Here is a 19,113-nt window from a genome sequence, read left to right as displayed (position 1 = left end):
TCTTTGTCATTCAAATTTCAGGACAGTTTTGCACTGACTAGTGCTAGCCTTAATATATTACACGATCATGGATTATTCTGTTGTTTTACAGACGGTCAATTTAAATCCTTTGTGCATTTTAAATCAAATATAATGTGTATACTATTCAAATACCCCGTGTCTTCTTATCTGTGAATCCGTGTGTACCCAGTGGATTAAATCAACATTTTCTTTTTGGTCAGTAAATAATGTCACTTCGTACTGTGCACATATGCGAAAATGCCCCAAAAAAAGACACCACACCACAGGTGACATGAGTTAGTTGCTCATCATTATTTCATCTTAAATTATAATAGAAACACTCAGTATGTACAGGAATGTCATTCTGCTCAGTGGAGCCATGCCCAGTATAATATGCTGATTGTAAACATCACAATAATCTTATTTATTTCTATAATTAATTCATTAATGAAATATTCCAGAGTGACTGCTGTTAAAACAGTAATAGGAACGGATTTCCTCCACCATTATCTTCCACCAAAATCTCCCACAGACTCCTAGTCTCTGTCTTGAATCCCAAACCTTATGCTAATCATGAATAAATCAGAAGTGCTCCAATTCCAACACTTGACACACCATCTGAGTTTCTAGGTTTTGGACACGCTTGCTGGGACACAGCCGTTCAAATAATTAGAGGTGACTCTCATGTCATTACAAGTATTTGTTCATTTAGAAACTATTATTTGAAGCAATATTGTGGTTATGATAGCCAAGTCTTTCTATAGGTGGCTGTGGTCAAGCTTGTCTAAACAAAAGGAGAGGATGTTCACAAAGCAGGAAGACTGTGGTGGTTGCCGTTCAAAACTTCTTCACCCACTAAAGATGCAACAGGCGGAGAAGCACGCAGTCCTTTTCTGCTCGGCGTGAATGGCCTGTTTGTTCAAGCTCAAGTAGTTTTGGAGCCCGTCCCACACACCAGGAGGAGAAAAGAAGGGAGTTTGCCTTTCTAAAAGACACATTCATCTGTCCTCTTAAAACGGGACAATCTGTGTAAAAGGTGCCATTTACAGTATATAAATGTAAAGAACAACTCCCGCTGCAAGTCCAACTGGAGAGTCTACATGGGTGGCTGATTTACAAAGCTCTATCCAAAAGCCACTACATGTAACTGTAAATATCCTTGGAAGGAGAGTGAAAGAAATTATTTTACATGAATACATTTTTATCTTGTAGTATTTCCATAGGTTTCAAGGAAAGGAAGAACAGCCTACTTAAAATATACAATAAAATGTTCACTTACTCTGAAAAACAATGAACAAATGCTTATTATAACAAAAGTGAATCTAACATTCAGAAGTTATATCTATACTGGTCATATTGGTGATGAGAAATCTGAACACATGTGAAACCTGCCAACTAAAATGTTTCAAATGACACAGTTCAAAACAGTTTCATAATCCTAAAGGACTACATGGTGAGTTGCTTGATATGATATATATATATATATATATATATATATATATATATATATATATATACACACACTTTCTATCAAGCCATATCAACACATATGTATCAAGCAATTTTTATGTCTAATGTTTAATGTCTGAGAAATATTAAATTAAAAGAATGGTTTTGTAGGAACAAGGTCAAATTGTGTTGCTGGTAAGATTGAGTTAGTGTCAATTATTTATAGGGGCTGAGTGGTACTCTAGGTCCGTTAGGTCCAAACCTACTACCCTGAACTGAACAATTTACAGTATATGCTATACAAATGTGGCCTTGTTTCCTACCCTAGTGCGCCCCTTGTGGGTGGCCAGAGTGCTAGACAAACAAGCCTGCTAGAAGCATGTTTTATAAATATACTGTAGGTGCATTTCTCATTTCTCTGTGTTTCGTTTGAGGAAGTCAATTTCACCGTAACGTGTCCCTGACAGTGGGCGTTGCAAACCCATCTATGTCTTTCAGGGCCACATAGAGCTGGAATCTTCTGTAAGGGCAGCACATATGATAAAAAGCACATCTCTCTCCCTTTAGCCTAGTGATGTAAAAAACAAATCGCCCGCCTGAATGAGCGGGGCGGAGCGGGGCGGGGCGAGGCGGGGCGGGGCGAGGCGAGGCGGGACATGGCTGGGTAGAGTGTTGCATTGTGGGACTGCGGAAGCAGAACTGTAGTGCTGCTCTAGTGTGCCCTCCACTGCCTGTTATGGGCTGGAGGTAACATGGATGCCATTCTCCCCAGTGCCCTTGGCCTTGTGCAGAGCAGCCTGAATACGAAAGTGTGTCCTTGACTCCATAGAGTAGTTTTTGTAATTTTGCCTGAAACAGAGCAAGAACAGTAATTTACAGTCACATCAACATCAGTCTAACATCTTATTTCATGACTGGACATGGGAAAACAAACATAAATCATATGGTGATGGTTTAAGTTAAAACAAGCCCTGTCATTTAGTCTAACACTCACTACTAGTGAAATGGGTGTTGAATATTAAATTTACACATAACACGTTCATTTTCACCAGTGAAGGCTTGTAGTTATAGAGTACGTGAAAAATATGCTGCAAACATTTGAAGCAAGTGGACAATATTAACTTGAACAAGCTCTGCCTTGAGTACAGATGGCATGAATATGTCGTGGTGGTTAGAATACTTACTTTGCTGCTTCTAGGAGTTTGACAGCTTCACCTTTTCTGCCTTGCTCCAGACACAGCAGACCATGCTCCAGCAGGGCATTAGGAACCAGGTAGTGGTCATACTTGATCTGTGTCTCACTGCAGACAATGTTAAACACTATGGTTATGAGTGGAGGTGAACTCAGTATAAACAAATAGTTCCTTCAGTTCTTGCCCTGTGTTTTTTTTTTTCTAAACAGAACTCCCTTCCTTCACCTGAAGATGAACAACAATTATGATCAGGCTAACTGCTGATGACACGCTGGTTGGGCTATGTATGTACGTGCATTTTACTGAGAGAGGCTTACTTGCAGAGAACAAGAGTAAAGTAGTGCTCTGCTTCCTCTTGGCGCCCCAGGTGTTTGAGACAGAGTCCCTTCAACAGGCTCAGCAGACACTGATCATCTATGGAAAACTCAGTCTCTGAAAAACACACGAGAGGACAGCTGGGATCTAACAAGCAGTTTACAGATTACAAAATAGATACAGTACTTCCAGACAAACAGATTTTATAATGTATGTGTATAATGCAACATTAGTGTAGCATCTAAAATGAATGCAATCCAGATTAACATATGAATACTAAAAAAGCAAAATGAGGATTTGCATCAGTTGGAATTAACTTGGTAAATGATGTTGCATACTTGGGCTGCCGTCAAGCTTAGCCTGTGCATCATCCAGCGTTTTCAGCATGCCTTCAGTTAAGTCTTTGTGTTTACCGATGACTGTATAGCCATTCCAGATGTACATCATCTCCTAGACATAACACAAACAGACATGACTCATGCAAAAACAACAATTAGCACGTTTTCACAGACATAGATCATCACTGAAGGTAACTCAGCTCTCTCCATGGTTTGACTTCAACAAAGGGGATTTTTGTAACACTAGATCTATGAGTAAAGACAGACCCCAAACTGCACTCAAGTGTTATTGGTTCAGTCAATCAAGATAGCACCATCAACTCCTACAAGTACAGATTACAGCAAAGTATGTGGTAGTATTACTAGGCAGCTACGATATCAGCAATTCAAAGAGCAGCAAAAAGACAGTGTGCTCAGTTTACCCAGAGTAACCTTAATTTTATATCATGCAGGTTTCACCCTCTAATGAGCTTTGGGATCACAAAGCCTGCACCCATTGCCACGAGGCCAAACACACACATGACCCTAGACACAAAAGTGTGCATGGACACAATGCAACACACTGTAGTGTCAAAATATAGTTTTGCTACAAGACATGCAAAGTGGAGCTGTACTGACCAGTGGAGGAGCAGGAAGAGGAATGGGGTTTTCTGCGAGGTAGCGACGGGCTTTCCTTATAGCAAACTTCTCTGTTGGTAAAGATTTGCCAGCTATTTTCTGCTTTAGCGCTGGAACCTGCCTGAAATATAATAAAATATGCAATTTAATCACACACACGAGTGTCAGCAATAAAAAGAAATCAACTGCTGGAACAGTTGTACATTTGTTAATCTTCAATAAAAACACGTGTATAGCTCTGTGCCAGCAAAATCAAGCGTTAGGTTTTTGCTATAATATTCCACTGTGATAAAAATTGCATTTCTTAGATGAGTTCAGCCTTTTCTTGGAAGAAGAGGTTATGATATCATGGACACACGTCACACACTGTCACACTGAATCATCTCGGTTTTGCAGAGGTTGCTGTGAGCAGTTTCAGCTCTTAGTTCTTACCTGAACAGTGCCAGTGCAGTTTCCCCAAAGGTCAGACAATCATCTGGAGTCAACATGCTGAGGTAGGCTGCTTTCATATATGCATAAGTAGCCTGCCGGATGCAAAAAAAAAAAAACAAGGTTACGACTGCATTGCTGTCTTTCCCTTTTACATGAACTTAGCTGAGGAGAGAAAAAAAACTGCAGCTGTGTAGAGTCAGTTCAGGACACCAGGACTCAAATCCACTATTGGTCTTCAGTTTGTTTTCACAGCATGTTTTATTTTCAGCAACTAAAAAAATGTTGACTAGGCAAAGCATAAAATGCAATTCAGTCTCTTTTTCGCTATGACTGTCCAATACTTAATGGATTTTTCTTGTGTATTGTAGTTGCTAGATGAGAATTCTGCAACTTGCAATAAAGATGCAATGCTGAAATTAAACTTAAGGGGAAATTTCTCTTTGAGGCAGACGTGTGTCAATATGAAATTTTCAGCATCAAATTTTAGACATGACTAACTTCCCATTTCTAGTCATTAATTAGGACATTTTTGAAGGATGACTCACTTTGGACCATGAGTTCTCCTTGCTGAGGAGATCGGCGTAGAAGTAGGCCATCTTCCAGTGCCTCTGGTATGTGAAACACCACATCAGCTCCCAGTAACACATGTGGTGAAACTGCTTCCATTGTTGCTGAGCCTCACAACACTCCTCAAAACGCTTGATTGCCTGGGAACACACGCAAACACTGAGGATCTCGCATTCTTATACATATTGACGGACGATATTTTACAGGTAGTGACATGAGCAGCGACGTGGTGAAGATATGAGTCGCACTTACGGCATCCAAGTTGCCTTTGATCTCCTCTATTCGACCAGCGAAGAACAAGAAGATGGATCCCTGGGAGACACAAAACCCACAGAATGTTTGAAACCACGACACTTCAAATAATGTGAACATTAAAAAAAATACATAAAGCCTTCAATCACGGTAAACCTTTGGGTATTTTCTCAGATATGGCTGCAGCAGTTTCTCTGCATCTTCAACATCGCCTTCCCCAGTGCCTGCAAGACACAAAGGCGACAGAATCAGTTAAGATCCTTGCCTGTTTTTTGTGGTTGGCTGCAGCTGCATGCGTCTATGTGGCGTTGCTCACCTAGTATGAAGCTCATGAAGGTGTGATAACAGAGCAGCAGCATGTTACAAAGGAAAGACCTGAGTGTGCTTTCTGCAGAGCCCTCCTGAAGCTGCTGGAGACCAAACCCCTGTATGAACAGAAGCGGCACACATAAAGTTTCTTTTTACTCGTGTGTACTAGAGGACGAGCAGCATCTGTCTGTGTACCAGAGTACTTTTACCCATCCAGTCTGAACAGACATAAGTCAAGAGATAGCCACGTGTGCAAAATATACAAGTGACTTATGCAAGATATGCAGACTATTTTAACTCTTGAGACTTCAAATGTCAAAGATGATCAGTGATATCAGTTAAAAACATATTATCCAAAGTAATCTATGGTGTAACAAGAGTACAAGCCAGCAGCGATAAAAGTTAATAGGAAGTCATGATCCAGTGAAATGGTACAGTCATATGTCATTATGATCAAAGTGATTATTAAGTCATTCATCCATTACGCTGTGAGCTGTAAAGGTTTCGCCTTGTGCTTTTACTAAACATGTCAGGTTCATTGTCAACTCATACAGGGACATGAGAGTTTCACCATAAACCACAGGCTTTTAATCAAGTAACTAGTGAAACCAAAATCACAGATCCAGAGTTATCCACACTGTATTCAGTGTTTGTCAGCTAAACCTACCTTGTTACCAGAGAAACCAACAAATTCCAGCAGCTTCAGCGTCCGTGTGGGTAACATGGAAATCATCTGTAGCAGACAAGGCAGGATTATCTTTATCATTACAGCACCAGTGGATTTCTTTGAATTTTTTTTTTTAATCACATCCAGTGAAGCATCAGTAAACTAGTAGCTCTCCATCTTTTGTTTCACACTTAGACATTGTGAAAGTTCTGATTCCTCAGTAACTCAGTTCACGTGAGCAGTTATTCTTTGTCCCATGTCTGAGTACAAAGGAAAACGTACAGCCAGTTACTTACCAGGTTAAATGCTCCTACTCCCAGTTTAACACCACCCTCAAAATGGCCATGGTTGTCCCCGTGAGTGTATCCTGAAGACTGGAGGATGGTGTGAAGTTCTCTATCAGGTAAAGATAAAAGGAGAAATATAAGTAAAATAATGAAGAAGGCAGAAAAAAAGATGTAAAAAAAGAATCTAATGGGAAACAGAGACAAGAACAATGAAGGACATTCGTTCTCTTAGGTTCTCACTTGTATGTCTGGTAGCTGTTCCTCACTTTGATTCCCCCTTTGATGAAACTGATCATGTTCTCATCCTGGGAACAAGAGGAGAGAAAACAGCAGGAACAAAATGAGTCAGAAACAGTGAAAGTCAGTTTTGATCAAACCTAGATTTATGAATCGTGGAGAACATCAGTGCCGGGGCAGGCCTGCTTCCTGACCTGAAGGAAGGTGAGTGCTGCCCTCTGCAGGAGACACTCTGCGTAGCAAACCTCTGCGTGCAGTTCCTCTGAGGTGAAAATTACGTCACAGTTATCTTCAGTCACACAGCATGAAAGCTCAGCAGAGCTCACGGGCTGCAGCGTAACGGCCAAACGCACATACAAATATATACATACACACATAACACATGCACATGGTACTTTTAACATCAGTGCACATAAACGCGCCGTACGCAAAGGCTCAAACTAGTTTTCATTATTTCTAACACACGAGTTCACAGACATTCAAGTACCCAGACGTATTAAGCACAACTGAAACCACTGCCTACATGGTGAAAATAACAAACTAGCTGACAGTGCAGGGCTTTGCTCACCTTCTGTGAAGCTTCTGGAGAAGCTTGACCTCTTGCGGTGCCTGATGGAGACAACACAGAACGATCAGTGGCTTCAGGCCACTAGAAACCTTTTCTCTCAGCATTGTTTTTCAGCTTATCTTGTTTCAGAGCATCAGTGACTCAGCCTCTTTTCAATAAAGACAGGATGCTGAGCTGCTGCAGGATGAAGTTACCAAAAGGTGCTGACGTGCATTAAATTTCCTACCACTTGACTTTTTGTTTCACTGTGGCGACGAGTGCATTTTATCAGGGTGGGCTAATTAGATGTATTGTTAGTCCAGCTCTGTCTCACTGTCTCAATGTGGCCCCAGGACAAACTGTGACAGATGGCTGTGACATTTTTAGGGCCAATGAGTCGGGATGAGGTCAGCATTGTTTCAGAGATACAGCTTCATCTTTAATGTGCTCGAACGTCTAAATGTCTAAATGATCATCTTCACCTTCATCACCTTATATATTCAAAACAAACTCTGATTTTATTAAATCCTACGTTTTTGTCTCTAGACTGACTTGCTTTTAAAAGACCAAACTCACTTCTGCAGCTTATAAAACTTGTCCTGTCACAGTTTATCAGCTGGCCAACTAGCCGTTATTACAGCATAGCACTGTGGGAAAGTCTCACCGCTGACAAATAGCCTGAGCCTCCTTCATGGTGTTTCCTGCAGCCATGATGTGCTCGGGGTCAAAGGACATAATGGCCTGCATCTCCAGAATAGTGGCATAAGTCAGAGCGTGGTACATGCTGTCTTTGGTTCTGCAAAAAACACAAGAATATTTATTTCGAGCTGAACAGAATCTGATTGATATGACACAACATACTGGTTCAAATTAGTTGATGTGCTGTCTCTGGTGCGCTGACAGAAATGATGAAGAAAAACATTTTGTGCAATAAGGGAAGAGTTAAACCTACAATAAACAGTCAGGCAGTAGACATGAGAGATGGAAAATGTGGGCCCAGAACATGAAAAGCTGTAATCTGATAACCATTTCTTGCTAAAACTGTGGTGTGATTGAATGCATGGAAAACTAAAACCACACTAAGCAGAAAAAAAACAGTTTCTATTTATACATGTGGTTGTTGGTCCATGTCACACCCACTGTTTAACAATTGTTCCAGCTTTTCACGTGATAAAGGAGGAGTAAAAGTATATGACGCTACGAGCATTTTTCTAGTTGATGCACCTGTTTGTCCAGTTAGAGTTCTAAACATTATTAGTCCTAATTATTCAATTAACCTATTTAAAAGAAACAAGATGAAGAAATATTACTGATACTGTCCTAGTGCAGTCACAGCTGACAACACAAAAACCACCATATCCTCTGCATTCACCTACTGTATGTCGGTACATGTATTACACACACACACACACACACACACACACACAAACACACACACACACACGACAAAATCATTTTGGTAAAGCACCAAAGGTGTGTGGAGAAGAATGCTGTCAGTCTGCATACCTGACATTTCACTGCTCTATGCCACAGACTGACTCGTCTGACTCAACCCATCGTCTTTCACAGGGATGTAAGTTGCATAACCAGATGTAGGTAGAGCACAGCAACATGGGAAAAAACATTAATCGTGCTCAACTAGACTTTTAATAAATATATATTTGACATAAAAAGACTGATGGAAGCAGCACAGCGGTGCCAATGGTTAACACTGTGGCCTCACAGCAGAAAGGTTCGTGGTTTGAATCCCGTTTGAGCCTGGGGAGTTTGCATGTTGTGCCTGTGTCTGCGGTGAGATAAACTTTATTAATGCCCGAAGGGAAATCTTGTGTAGTCTTGTGGTGAAAGTAGTAAAGTAGTCAGCGACAGTCCAAATCATGTTGGTTAGTCATCTGCCATTGGTGGTGGTTAGGTTGTGGTCAGGTTAATTGGTGATCTGTCCAGGGTGTACCCTGCCTTGGCACCACCCCCCACTGTGAGCCTTGGAGGTTCCTACATAAGCAGAATGTTATTGATGGATGGATGAAAAGACTAATTGACACATGACAGACAAAGAAAGATGAAAGTAAAAGTCTTCCATTTGCACTGTGTCAGTCTTGTTTATCTGAGACAAACCTTTTAAGAAGGAGCTGTGAAGAATTTAACTGAATTTACTGTAGCTGTGTTTAAAGTGGCTGGGAATTCCAAATATTTCACAGCAAAACTTAGATATTTCTTAGTCGGCATCTTCTCAGGGGCCAGTAAAGTCTCTTGTCCTTGTGACAGGTCTCCCACAAAGTTTGACCCCAATGTTCCACAATGCAGGGGCAGAAACGTTTTGCACTTTCTCAAAAACACACTTGTGTTCATGCCTTATGTTCAGGTCTCTTCAATAAGGAAGTGCAGCAATGTTGAGAGCATCAACATACACAAACCAGTTTATTTCTTTCAAATACACCACTGGCTGCATTTGGTTTGATTTTAATAGGTTAATAAAACAGAGTTAATGTCCCAAAATTAGACACCAGCCTTTAATAAACTTTACAGACACACTGGCAACCACACGACCTCTCACCATGACACAAACAGCCAGGCGCTGTATTTTATACAGATGCCAGACATTTCTTACCCCATTTCCTGCTACAGCTGTGGGGGCGAAGAGAAAAGGTTTGGGCTGTTGTGGTCTGGTGGTATGTTTCAACAAATATCTGACAACCCTAAACCAGCTGTTGGATACCTCAAGAAGAAACACCCCTAAAACATGTGATTACTTAGCAGGAATGTTTCAACTAATGTCATAGATATGTCTCCAATTCCTTAACTATAACTTAGTTATCATCTTGTAAACAAACCCTAAGCCTGAAATTAACCACAGTAAATGTTAAAAAAACCCCTCAAAACTGTTTAAAACCCTGAACTATCTAAACTTTATGATAAAGGTGATTCAATATGTAACAGGAACAATGAATCAGGGTCATCATCCCCATAATGACAGTCCATGTGTCAGTTCTGCCTACAGTCAGAAAACATGTGGCTGTGTGACATTAGCATGACTGCATTTCCCATGTATCTCTGTGCTCCTCCGTGCTGTGACAGGCTCCAGCTGCATTCGACTATGAACAGGTACATGTGAGGGCAGAAGAAACACACGATTCATTAAAGTACAAAGCTGACTATGAAGGTATGTTGGCTTCAGTGTGTATGTGCGCTGCAGAGACTCTGGTAGAGCCTTCTCCTACCCGAGTGCCTCACACAAAACACACACACACACACACACATATTTGCAACTATTGTTTGTACTTGGGTGACTGGAAGAGAAACAGCCTACACAGAGCAGAGTGGGAAGACTATCGAGAAAGACATCAAGACACCTACTGTGTTGACAGGCTGCCGGACGTCATGTGGCAGATGCTAGACGTGCCGCCAGAGAGGGATTAGACAGATTTTGCTCCAAGTTGGAATATTCACAAATCTCATCTTAAATACTGAAGCATATTGTGTTTATGACACCAGGACAGTCACTTGGCAACAGAGTATTTATGTCGTGTTGCAATGAAAGTCTGAATAATCCAGTTCATCCATCCATCCATCATCTATACCCGCTTATTCCTATTTAGGGTCCCAGGGATCTGCTGGAGCCTATCCCAGCTCTCTTTGGGTGAAAGGCAACATCAAACGCACCAAACTATCAATGTCTGTCAATCCAGCCTTGGTTTCTAATTTACAAGAAAAGTACCAGCTGACAGGAAGCACTTCTTCTGCCTCAAGCACTGAAACCGAGGCTAAGGAGTGGCCCACAGCACCGGAGAGGAGATAAAGGGTGGAGAATAATAGAGACGGTGTGATAAAGATTCTGGTAATAGAGCACACGAACAATGGAGCTACTGAAAGACACAGCGAAGTACAAAACTAGAAGCACGGCGTGAGACTGGACGGGGAGTTTGTGAATCGTGTAAAACCTCTGGCCATGAAAACAGGCACTGGCAACGAACACCAGAGTTAATTCCTCGGCCAATCCCACTGCGGACTAATATTTCTGTTTCTCACCTGTTAGTGAGCCAAGGGTTGTGCAATTCAAGCTTTAAAGGGACACTCCAGTGATTTAATATTACCGAGTAAGTTTAAAGCTGGACCAAAATCAATGCAGCACAGGCCGAGATGTCCTGACTTTTTAGTTCCTCGTACAGGTCGTAAAATTTCCCACAATGCAGCTTGATAGCATCATTTGCCGATAAATTGTCCACTTGATGTCAACAGATATTCAGGTGTCACATTAACGCATGACAGTGTGACATTGAGCCGGGACAAGAAATAACCTGAAAAGGTTATTATCAAAAATAAAATTCAGCCTCATTGATTCATATATTTGCAGCTCTGCTCCTCCCACTGTGACACATCATGTCCGAGTGCAGCTTCTCGTGTCAACGTGCAAAAGCCCCAAAAATGCTCACGTATAAAAAGTCAGCTGTTTGCTTCTCATTTATCTCAGGTGCATCTCAGCTCTAGTGCAGCTTAGAACAGCAGCAGGTTCAGGTTGTTCTCATACCTGCATCTGAGGCGGACCTGCGCCTCCTCAAAGTCGTTTCTGAGGAACAGATCCAGGGCAGCCATACAGTCCTCCAGAGCCAGAGACAGGTCTGACCGCGAGCACCTGGGGAACCAAAACAAACAAACAATGCAGATGAGGAAGGTGAAATCTGCTGCACATGTTGTCTAATAAACAGGCCAAGCTGACGGCCTGACAAATTCTTAACTGAGTTTTCATGATCTCAAAAAAAACCTTGGGCAAAGTTCAAATGATACACATATATACGCACAGGTCTGACATGTTGGTCAAATTTGATTTTCACGGTCTGGTAATAAAAAACATTCCTCAAAAACATCTTTAAGTAGACTTAAGGGAAATGATTAAAGTGGATGTTTTATGGGTACAGACTGAAAAAGGATCCAGACCACCTCACTCCCCCAGTTTCTCTTCGCCCCACTCCCTACTGCTTATATTAGCAGCAGCAAAGGCAGGCTCAAAACACTGAGCCACAACAGAAAGAACATAAGTCTCCTTCTGAATGACTTGTCCTTTAAACCCTTCCCACACCTTCGCCTCACAAAAGAAACCAAAACAGAGCCACAATGAGGCAAATGAGCTCGTGAGAGTGTTTCCCTGTCAGCACGGTTGCCGTTTTAAAGAACGTGAGGCCTTTGTGTATCCTCTTCCAAACACAATGCTGCTCTGTAAGTCGTCTTTGTGGAAGCTCCTACTGATTGTTAATAAAGTGGCTATGTATTCAGATTTCATTAGCGCACATGACCCTCATGTGACGAGTGTATAACGTGGCCCGACTGAGCACGAGTCATGACTGAGGATCATGCCCAAGGCTGCCTGCTCTTTGTGTTCACGCTCTGGACTGACAATGGATCTGTTTCAATCACTGGATCTGTTTTATTTCTTCCCTACAGGAAGCCAAGCGCACAGAGACACATTACTGTTCGACATAATGAGCAGGAACATCAATTAACTAAATGGCAAACAGTGATGTGTGACACTTTAAGATGGCTTAATGTTTTTGGACTGGTTTGTTACGTAGAAAGCTGCTTTCTTCACCATTTATTTGCTATTTATGTTGTTATAATGAATTTCTGAGTTGTTCTTCTGTGGTTGTGAAATAGGAAACTAGTTTCTGTTTCATCTTATCCTGTGACATTCAGTTTGTTTTGTGCTTCAAACCTGCAGACAGTATTGATCACATAAGCATGACAACTGTTCCCCATTTAACAGCAGGAGTCCAGTCAATTCTTGAATTCTTGAATTTTTGACACAAAGCAGAGGAGGGTCAGAAACAGACTGATGAAGAACAGAACAGCAAACACGACTAGGACTAATGTGTGTGACAGCAGTGACCAATTGACAGCATTTACTTTACATTCATGACCATTAGAAACAGTGAGGAACTATGAATTCTTCTCTTTATTGCTGTTTCACACACACACAATCACCATCACCATAAAGGAGAACATACTATTGCAGTTCTGCCTAATGACTTGCTGCTGACTGCTGTGTTCACCATATGACCAGCAGCAAACATTTCCTGAAAACAACACACACACAAAAAGAGCAAATTCTGTTGAAAGCACTAAAAGGGATAAAAATTAATTTATATACAGAAATTAAAAAAAGAAATGATCTTATCTTACTCTCATCTTAACTTAACTTATCTTAGCTTATCTTATATTACTCTCAGCTAAACGTATGTTATCTTAACTTATCTTAGCTTATCTTATATTACTCTCAGCTAAACGTATGTTATCTTAATTTATCTTAGCTTATCTTACTCTCAGCTTAACTTATGTTATCTTAACTTAGCTTATCTTACTCTCAGATTAACTTAAGTTATCTTATCTTAGCTTATTTTATCTTACTCTCATCTTAACTTATAAGTTAAGATAACTTAACTTATATTAGCTTAGTTTATCTTACTCTCATCTTAATTTAAGTTATCTTGACTTATCTTACTCTCATCTTATCTTATCTTAAGTTATCTTAACTTATGTTAATATCATCTTAACTTATCTTAACTCACCTTATCTTATTCTCATCTTATCTTATCTTAAGTTACCTTAACTTATGTTAATATCATCTTAACTTAAGTTATCGTAACTTACCTTATCTTACTCTCATCTTATCTTAAGTTATCTTAACTCATCTCATCTTAAAGTATAAATCTGTAAGGTCACAGGTCTTCCCTCAGTGGCCAGTGACTAAAACCAGCCAGAGCTTTCTCTACTGTGCAGTAAAGGGCTACTGTCACTTTTATTTAAAACAACAAGCCTGCAGAAGAACAAAAACAAATCAGAGGAATGTCTTTCTCTGTCAGAGCTGACAAAAACAAGACACTGTGCTTAAAACATGTGCTCAAAATTAGAAATTAAACATTTGTGAAATAATTGAAACTAATATTTTGACAGGATTCATGAGGTCAAACAATCAGTGGGTTGATCCTCTCCTTACAGCTGAAATCTAACTCAACTGGTCCTGACTAGCCAGAAACCCAAACATTGGCAGGATTACATCTTAAAGACAATCTGAAGCCTGAGGACATTGAAAAGGAAAAAAGGCCCCTCTCAATCTGTGACCAGAGATGATCTCACAGTACAGGGATATTAAAATGGAGGGAATAACTGATTCTGTGGAGGAAAGAAAAGGCATCACAATCAACACAATGAGGACTGTTAGACTCACATACCTCATATTGTTCCAATAATCTAATTGAATTTTGAGTCAGCAAGTCTGAAATTCTGGGTTGATTTCTCCAGGGACTAACTTGTACAGTGATGATCATTATGAGGCAAACGCACACACACACACACACACACACACACACACACACACACACACACACACACACACAGATAAAACCACTTAGTGCACAAACACTATTCATAAACACACCCCTGCATGTGCTCATGTACACCAATTTGGAAGCACACACACACACACACACACACACACACACTTGGAGCAGCCAAGCGTTAGTTTATCGACTCTGGTTGACAGAGCTTTCACTACATTCATTCCAGCTGGCCTAAGATGTTCAGAGGCCTCACGTTAAGCTGTGACACAAAAGAGACAAGTTCTTCCAACAATTAACTGAGCAAGTTTGTCCACATGCTTTAGTGTCACATCTAAAACACACACACACATATTTCCCAGAAGAACACACACTTCCAGTCCATCTCACATAGCCCAACACAATGACAAACACACACCACTCTGACATGCAGCAGCCCTGACGGCTCTTACCCGTTGGACAGAGTCTCTTCCTCTCCTGACATTTTCATCTGGCAAAGTGTGTGTGGGTGGAAGAGAGACAGAGAAGAAGACAGATAAGGAGAATTGCAGAAGTGAATGTGAGCGCGGGGCCTTTCCAGCAGTGCAGTGTAATGGTCTGTGTCTCTCTGCCTGTATTAGCAGCGGCAACAAGGGCGGAAGCAGCAGCAGCAGCAGCAGAAGGGCAGGCGGGTGAGAGAGAGAGAAAGAAAAGAGAAAGGAGGGGGAGGCGAAGGAGTGACGGAGGGAGAGAGAGGTGCAGGAGGAAGGACGCAGTAGCAACAGCAGACCTTAATAAGATTGGGATGACTTTCACACATGAGTTGAGAAAAATGGCCTTTCTTTGCTGCCTCTAACACTAACACACACACGCACACACACGCACACACGCACACACACGCACACACACAAGCCTGTCCCACCTCTCCTGATCATCATGCTCATGCTACACACTGCAGTCTCTCTCTCCAATTGGATAACGCTAAACCAGGGGTGGGGCTAAACATCCACGATTCAAGGCCTCAGGTTTGTTAAACAAGATGTAAAACTACCCCAGAAAAAGACGACCAGGAGGAAGGAGAGACTGATAGTTAAAAGAAGAAATATGACAACTCTTCAGTCCCTTCCTAAGAACTGTAACGGATTCTTCCACTGTAGGTGACGAGGGAAGTGTGGGTTGGAAAGAAGGAAAAAGAGAGCGCTGATGTGTTGTGAGGATCTCAGCTGGTCCAGTTTGCTGCAGTGGCAGGGACTGAACACCGCAGCCACCAGCGAGTACAGAAATAGAAGACATAGATGCAGTACGGCAGCTCATACAGTAGATACGCAGGACCTAAGTATGATTAACAATACAGAGAAGAGAAGAGCTGCTGTTTATGGTGATCAGACATCATAAACACCAAGATCTGTTTATGCTCTGGACAGTCGCATCAGCTTTAGTCCAGGTCTGACCTGAGCAGCCTCTCACATCAGAGGTTAAACTCACTGTCAGCAGAAATTAGAGAAGTGCTGGACATGACAAACTCAGCATGAACAGGACACAAGAGGAAAACCACAGAGTACTTCACATTAACCAGATTAAACAGCTTAGGCTCAAAGAATGAATGTTTATGGGCCTCAATCTGAGCAGCTGCATTAGAGCTGAGGCTAAGTTCTATTTTCATGAGTTGTCCAACCAACAGTCCAAGCCTCAGATATTCAGGTGTACTGTCACATGACACAAAGAAAAGAAGCAGCTCCTCACCTGTGACAGGGTAAAGCAAGGGATTGTGGGATTGTTTGTGTTATCTTGACAGAAACTTAAATGCCCTAAAAAGCTCCCCCACAAACCCAAACTGTATAATAATAAAACTGTTTTCTACCCGTTTACAGAAAAATCTCAATCTTGTTCCTCCTCTTTGCTGCAGGGTACAAGATTTGTCATTGCAGGTTTTATTTTAAAGTACTCATTGTACTCAGAAATACTATTCCGCCCTGTAAAGCCAGAGTACAATGCTAAATTGAGACACGTGTCCACCTGTCTTTATAGACCGTAGTAAAGAAAAGTTTAACCTTTGCTTCTCGTCTGTGTTGTGAGGAGCACAGAGGGTCATGGAGATTTAGAACACGGATGCTAATGTTACTGTTTTAGTCCGTTTAGGCTCTTTATCAACTTATTCTAGTCAAATATTTTATAGACCAACAGAAAGTCATTCAGAACATTTGTGGTTCTTTGTAACACAACAAAAAGCTCGTTTGTAGTAATCGGTTTAGTAGTTTCCTCAAATCATGTTCCCGTCCTTCAGCTGCTGATAACGCAGACACACTTTAACATCACACAGCTGTAATCTGAGGTTTAAAGGCAGGAAGCTCAGTGTGAGCAGCAGGAACAAAGACGACCATCGGACATGTGCTAGAAAACAGTAAATACTGTTCCATAAAGATGCAACCGCACAGTATTTTTTCATTAAAGAGTAGGATTTCCTGAACGTGAAACAAAAGTGTTTAACCTCGTTTAGTTTTGCTGATCATCCAGGCTCTTTTCCGTTGACGGCCTGCAGGCCCCACGAGCCTCGTCCTCAGACTCAGACTGATAAATGTTGTTCGTGCCTTCGCAGACAACAGAGGATTAGTCTGCTGAATGAGAGTGTGCCCCCCCCCCCCCGTCACAACTTGACGGACAGTGGAGAGATTATGTTATTGCGCGTGCATTATTGATATGGCGAACAGCAGGAGAAGCTGCCTGAACGCCGGTGACCCTCTGGTGACCTTTACCTCAATATGTGCACGAAGTCACATGTCACCTGAGTTACAGATTAAGCAGAACTGCACAATGACAAATCACCACGTCAACGACATCGGTGGGTTTTGGGGAAGCATTTCCTGGACTAAAGCTGAGTTTTGCTTCATGATCAGTCAGAGTTCACTCTCTGTTCTTACCCATTTGATGGTTCTGTTGATTCCACAGCATCGTCATTGTCCGGTAGCTGTAACCTGAAACACGGGAACAAAACAGAGGCTGTTTAGTGAAAAGAGAGTAATTCTAGTGACGAAGAGCAGCTGAAAGGAGAGCCTTTGTTTGACGAACATGATCGCAACAGCTATAGAAACACAGACAGCGATATATGTGGACACTCCCAGGTTATTTCCTGGAAATGTTCATGTTTTTTTTTTTTTGTTTGTTTGTTAGTTTACTTTAAGGACCCCTACCTGAAGTCTGCGATGATGGGATCCAGGTCTGGACTGTTTACGACTGACAGCCTGGGGAAACAAATAACAGTTTGCATGGATTTAAAGTGGTGAATGGTGATTGCATTGTTAATAACAAACATCTATTATTAGCAGTGTGAGCAGCAGTTTGGTCGTTGTATCTCTATGTAAAATGCCAACGTACCGGCTTGGGGAGTCTGGACTGTCAGGGATGTCTTGTGCCTGCTCGGCGTCTCTGTGGAGAAATCGAGGGTCAACGTAGAGATGCTGTTAGAATGGATCTCAGCATTACAGTTGCTGGACTCAAGAGTCCGGCACACCCACAACAGCATTGAAGCCTCAACCTTCTCCACTTAAAACTGACTTATTTTAATTCTGGGCTTGGAGGATTAGTCTGTCTGCATGTTTCCTGCTGCTCATGACAGTCAATCACAGAAGACACAACAGAATCCTGAACCACATTTTCCTGATTAAGTCACATGTTTACGTTTTTATTGTGGCTTTATGACATGTCGTTTGTTTCTGCATGTAAGAGGGAACAACAGGCCTGACTCAGCTGGTCTGTGCGCACTGTAGGAGTAAAGCCCACACACTAAACCTGCTCTGCACAGGATCAGGGTCCTGAACATGGTACTGCGCTCTGCTGGACAGTCTCAGCCACATTATCTTCCCCATGACATGAGATTCAATTCCGTCTCTGCTGTGCAAACAACAGACAAGTACCGACAGGGCCAGGACCTGCTGTGGCTGCGAGAAGCTTTTCCCCTTCTACTCACTTTTTGCTGTCATTTTTCTTCACGCTTCGCCTCCAGTTGTTGAGAAAACTCATCCCACAGCACAAGGATCCCGTGAAGGAGCAGAATATCCCGGACAGAGCAGGTTTCCACAGCGGGGACGGACGGACGGACGCACAGACAGGAGAGGAGCTCAGCAACTCACACACTCACACAAACGAAGGTAGAGCCGCTGCTGCCGTGCGTCCTGCTCGGCCCTGACGTGGAAAGGTGTGTTGCGCATCACCACAGTAATGACTTTCCTATTTGGATGCACAGGAATGTAGCAGCTGCAGGGCCTGGCTTCATGGTCCTAAAGACCTCCGGACTGGGACTAGAGGCTCAATAACATCCTGAAAACCCTAAAAATGTTTATTTCAGTCAACAGACGCGTAATTTAACAGAAAAACATATTCCCCCAACATCACCTGTAATCACACAAGTTTAAACACAATATTTATACACAGTACTTCAAATATTTTTCATTTTAATTTCTAGCCAGGGTGGAAAAGATGTTTTTAAGGTGCTCAGGAAAATAAGACATTTTGACATCTGACGCTCTGGGTCAAAGTTGAAAACTAAAAATCGTGTGATGTGACTGAAAGCTCCAGAGCAGCTATTAAAGGACCTGTGGTGC

At 41.8% G+C, this 19,113-nt stretch overlaps 1 protein-coding gene across 2 annotated transcripts; it reads right to left on the bottom strand.

Moving 5' to 3' along the window:
• Positions 1-288: 288 nt before the first annotated feature.
• Positions 289-18,752, bottom strand: ttc39a (tetratricopeptide repeat domain 39A). Of its 2 annotated transcripts, XM_026305488.2 has the most exons (21): positions 18,480-18,752; positions 17,888-17,938; positions 17,704-17,754; positions 17,434-17,487; positions 11,737-11,841; positions 7,876-8,007; positions 7,233-7,273; positions 6,859-6,926; positions 6,668-6,732; positions 6,437-6,536; positions 6,141-6,206; positions 5,481-5,589; positions 5,321-5,388; positions 5,165-5,224; positions 4,891-5,052; positions 4,346-4,437; positions 3,914-4,034; positions 3,296-3,407; positions 2,960-3,074; positions 2,634-2,750; positions 289-2,298 (listed from the first exon to the last, which is right to left on the bottom strand). In XM_026305488.2, the coding sequence occupies exons 1-21, from the start codon at positions 18,530-18,532 to the stop codon at positions 2,184-2,186; spliced, it is 1,857 nt and encodes a 618-aa protein (XP_026161273.1). In that variant the 5' UTR covers positions 18,533-18,752; the 3' UTR covers positions 289-2,183. The 2 variants fall into 2 exon arrangements, with proteins under 2 accessions (XP_026161273.1, XP_026161274.1); XM_026305489.1 differs by lacking the exons at positions 17,434-17,487; positions 17,704-17,754; positions 17,888-17,938; positions 18,480-18,752 and adding an exon at positions 14,989-15,160.
• Between the last annotated feature and the right edge of the window lie 361 nt (positions 18,753-19,113).

Source organism: Mastacembelus armatus, chromosome 4, assembly GCF_900324485.2.
Source record: "Mastacembelus armatus chromosome 4, fMasArm1.2, whole genome shotgun sequence".
Lineage (NCBI taxonomy): Eukaryota > Metazoa > Chordata > Actinopteri > Synbranchiformes > Mastacembelidae > Mastacembelus > Mastacembelus armatus.
The sequence above is the reverse complement of the archived record's forward strand: the minus strand, read 5'-3'. Positions and strand labels throughout refer to the sequence as shown.

Coding starts and splice junctions, on each gene's coding strand:
- ttc39a (XM_026305488.2), bottom strand. CDS start 18,532: ATGAGTTTTCTCAACAACTGGAGGCGAAGCGTGAAGAAAAATGACAGC. Junction 5,053..5,164: donor TCAAAGGCAACTTGGATGCC/GTAAGTGCGACT, acceptor GTGTGTTCCCAG/GCAATCAAGCGTTTTGAGGA. Junction 3,075..3,295: donor TAAGCTTGACGGCAGCCCAA/GTATGCAACATC, acceptor TGTGTTTTTCAG/AGACTGAGTTTTCCATAGAT.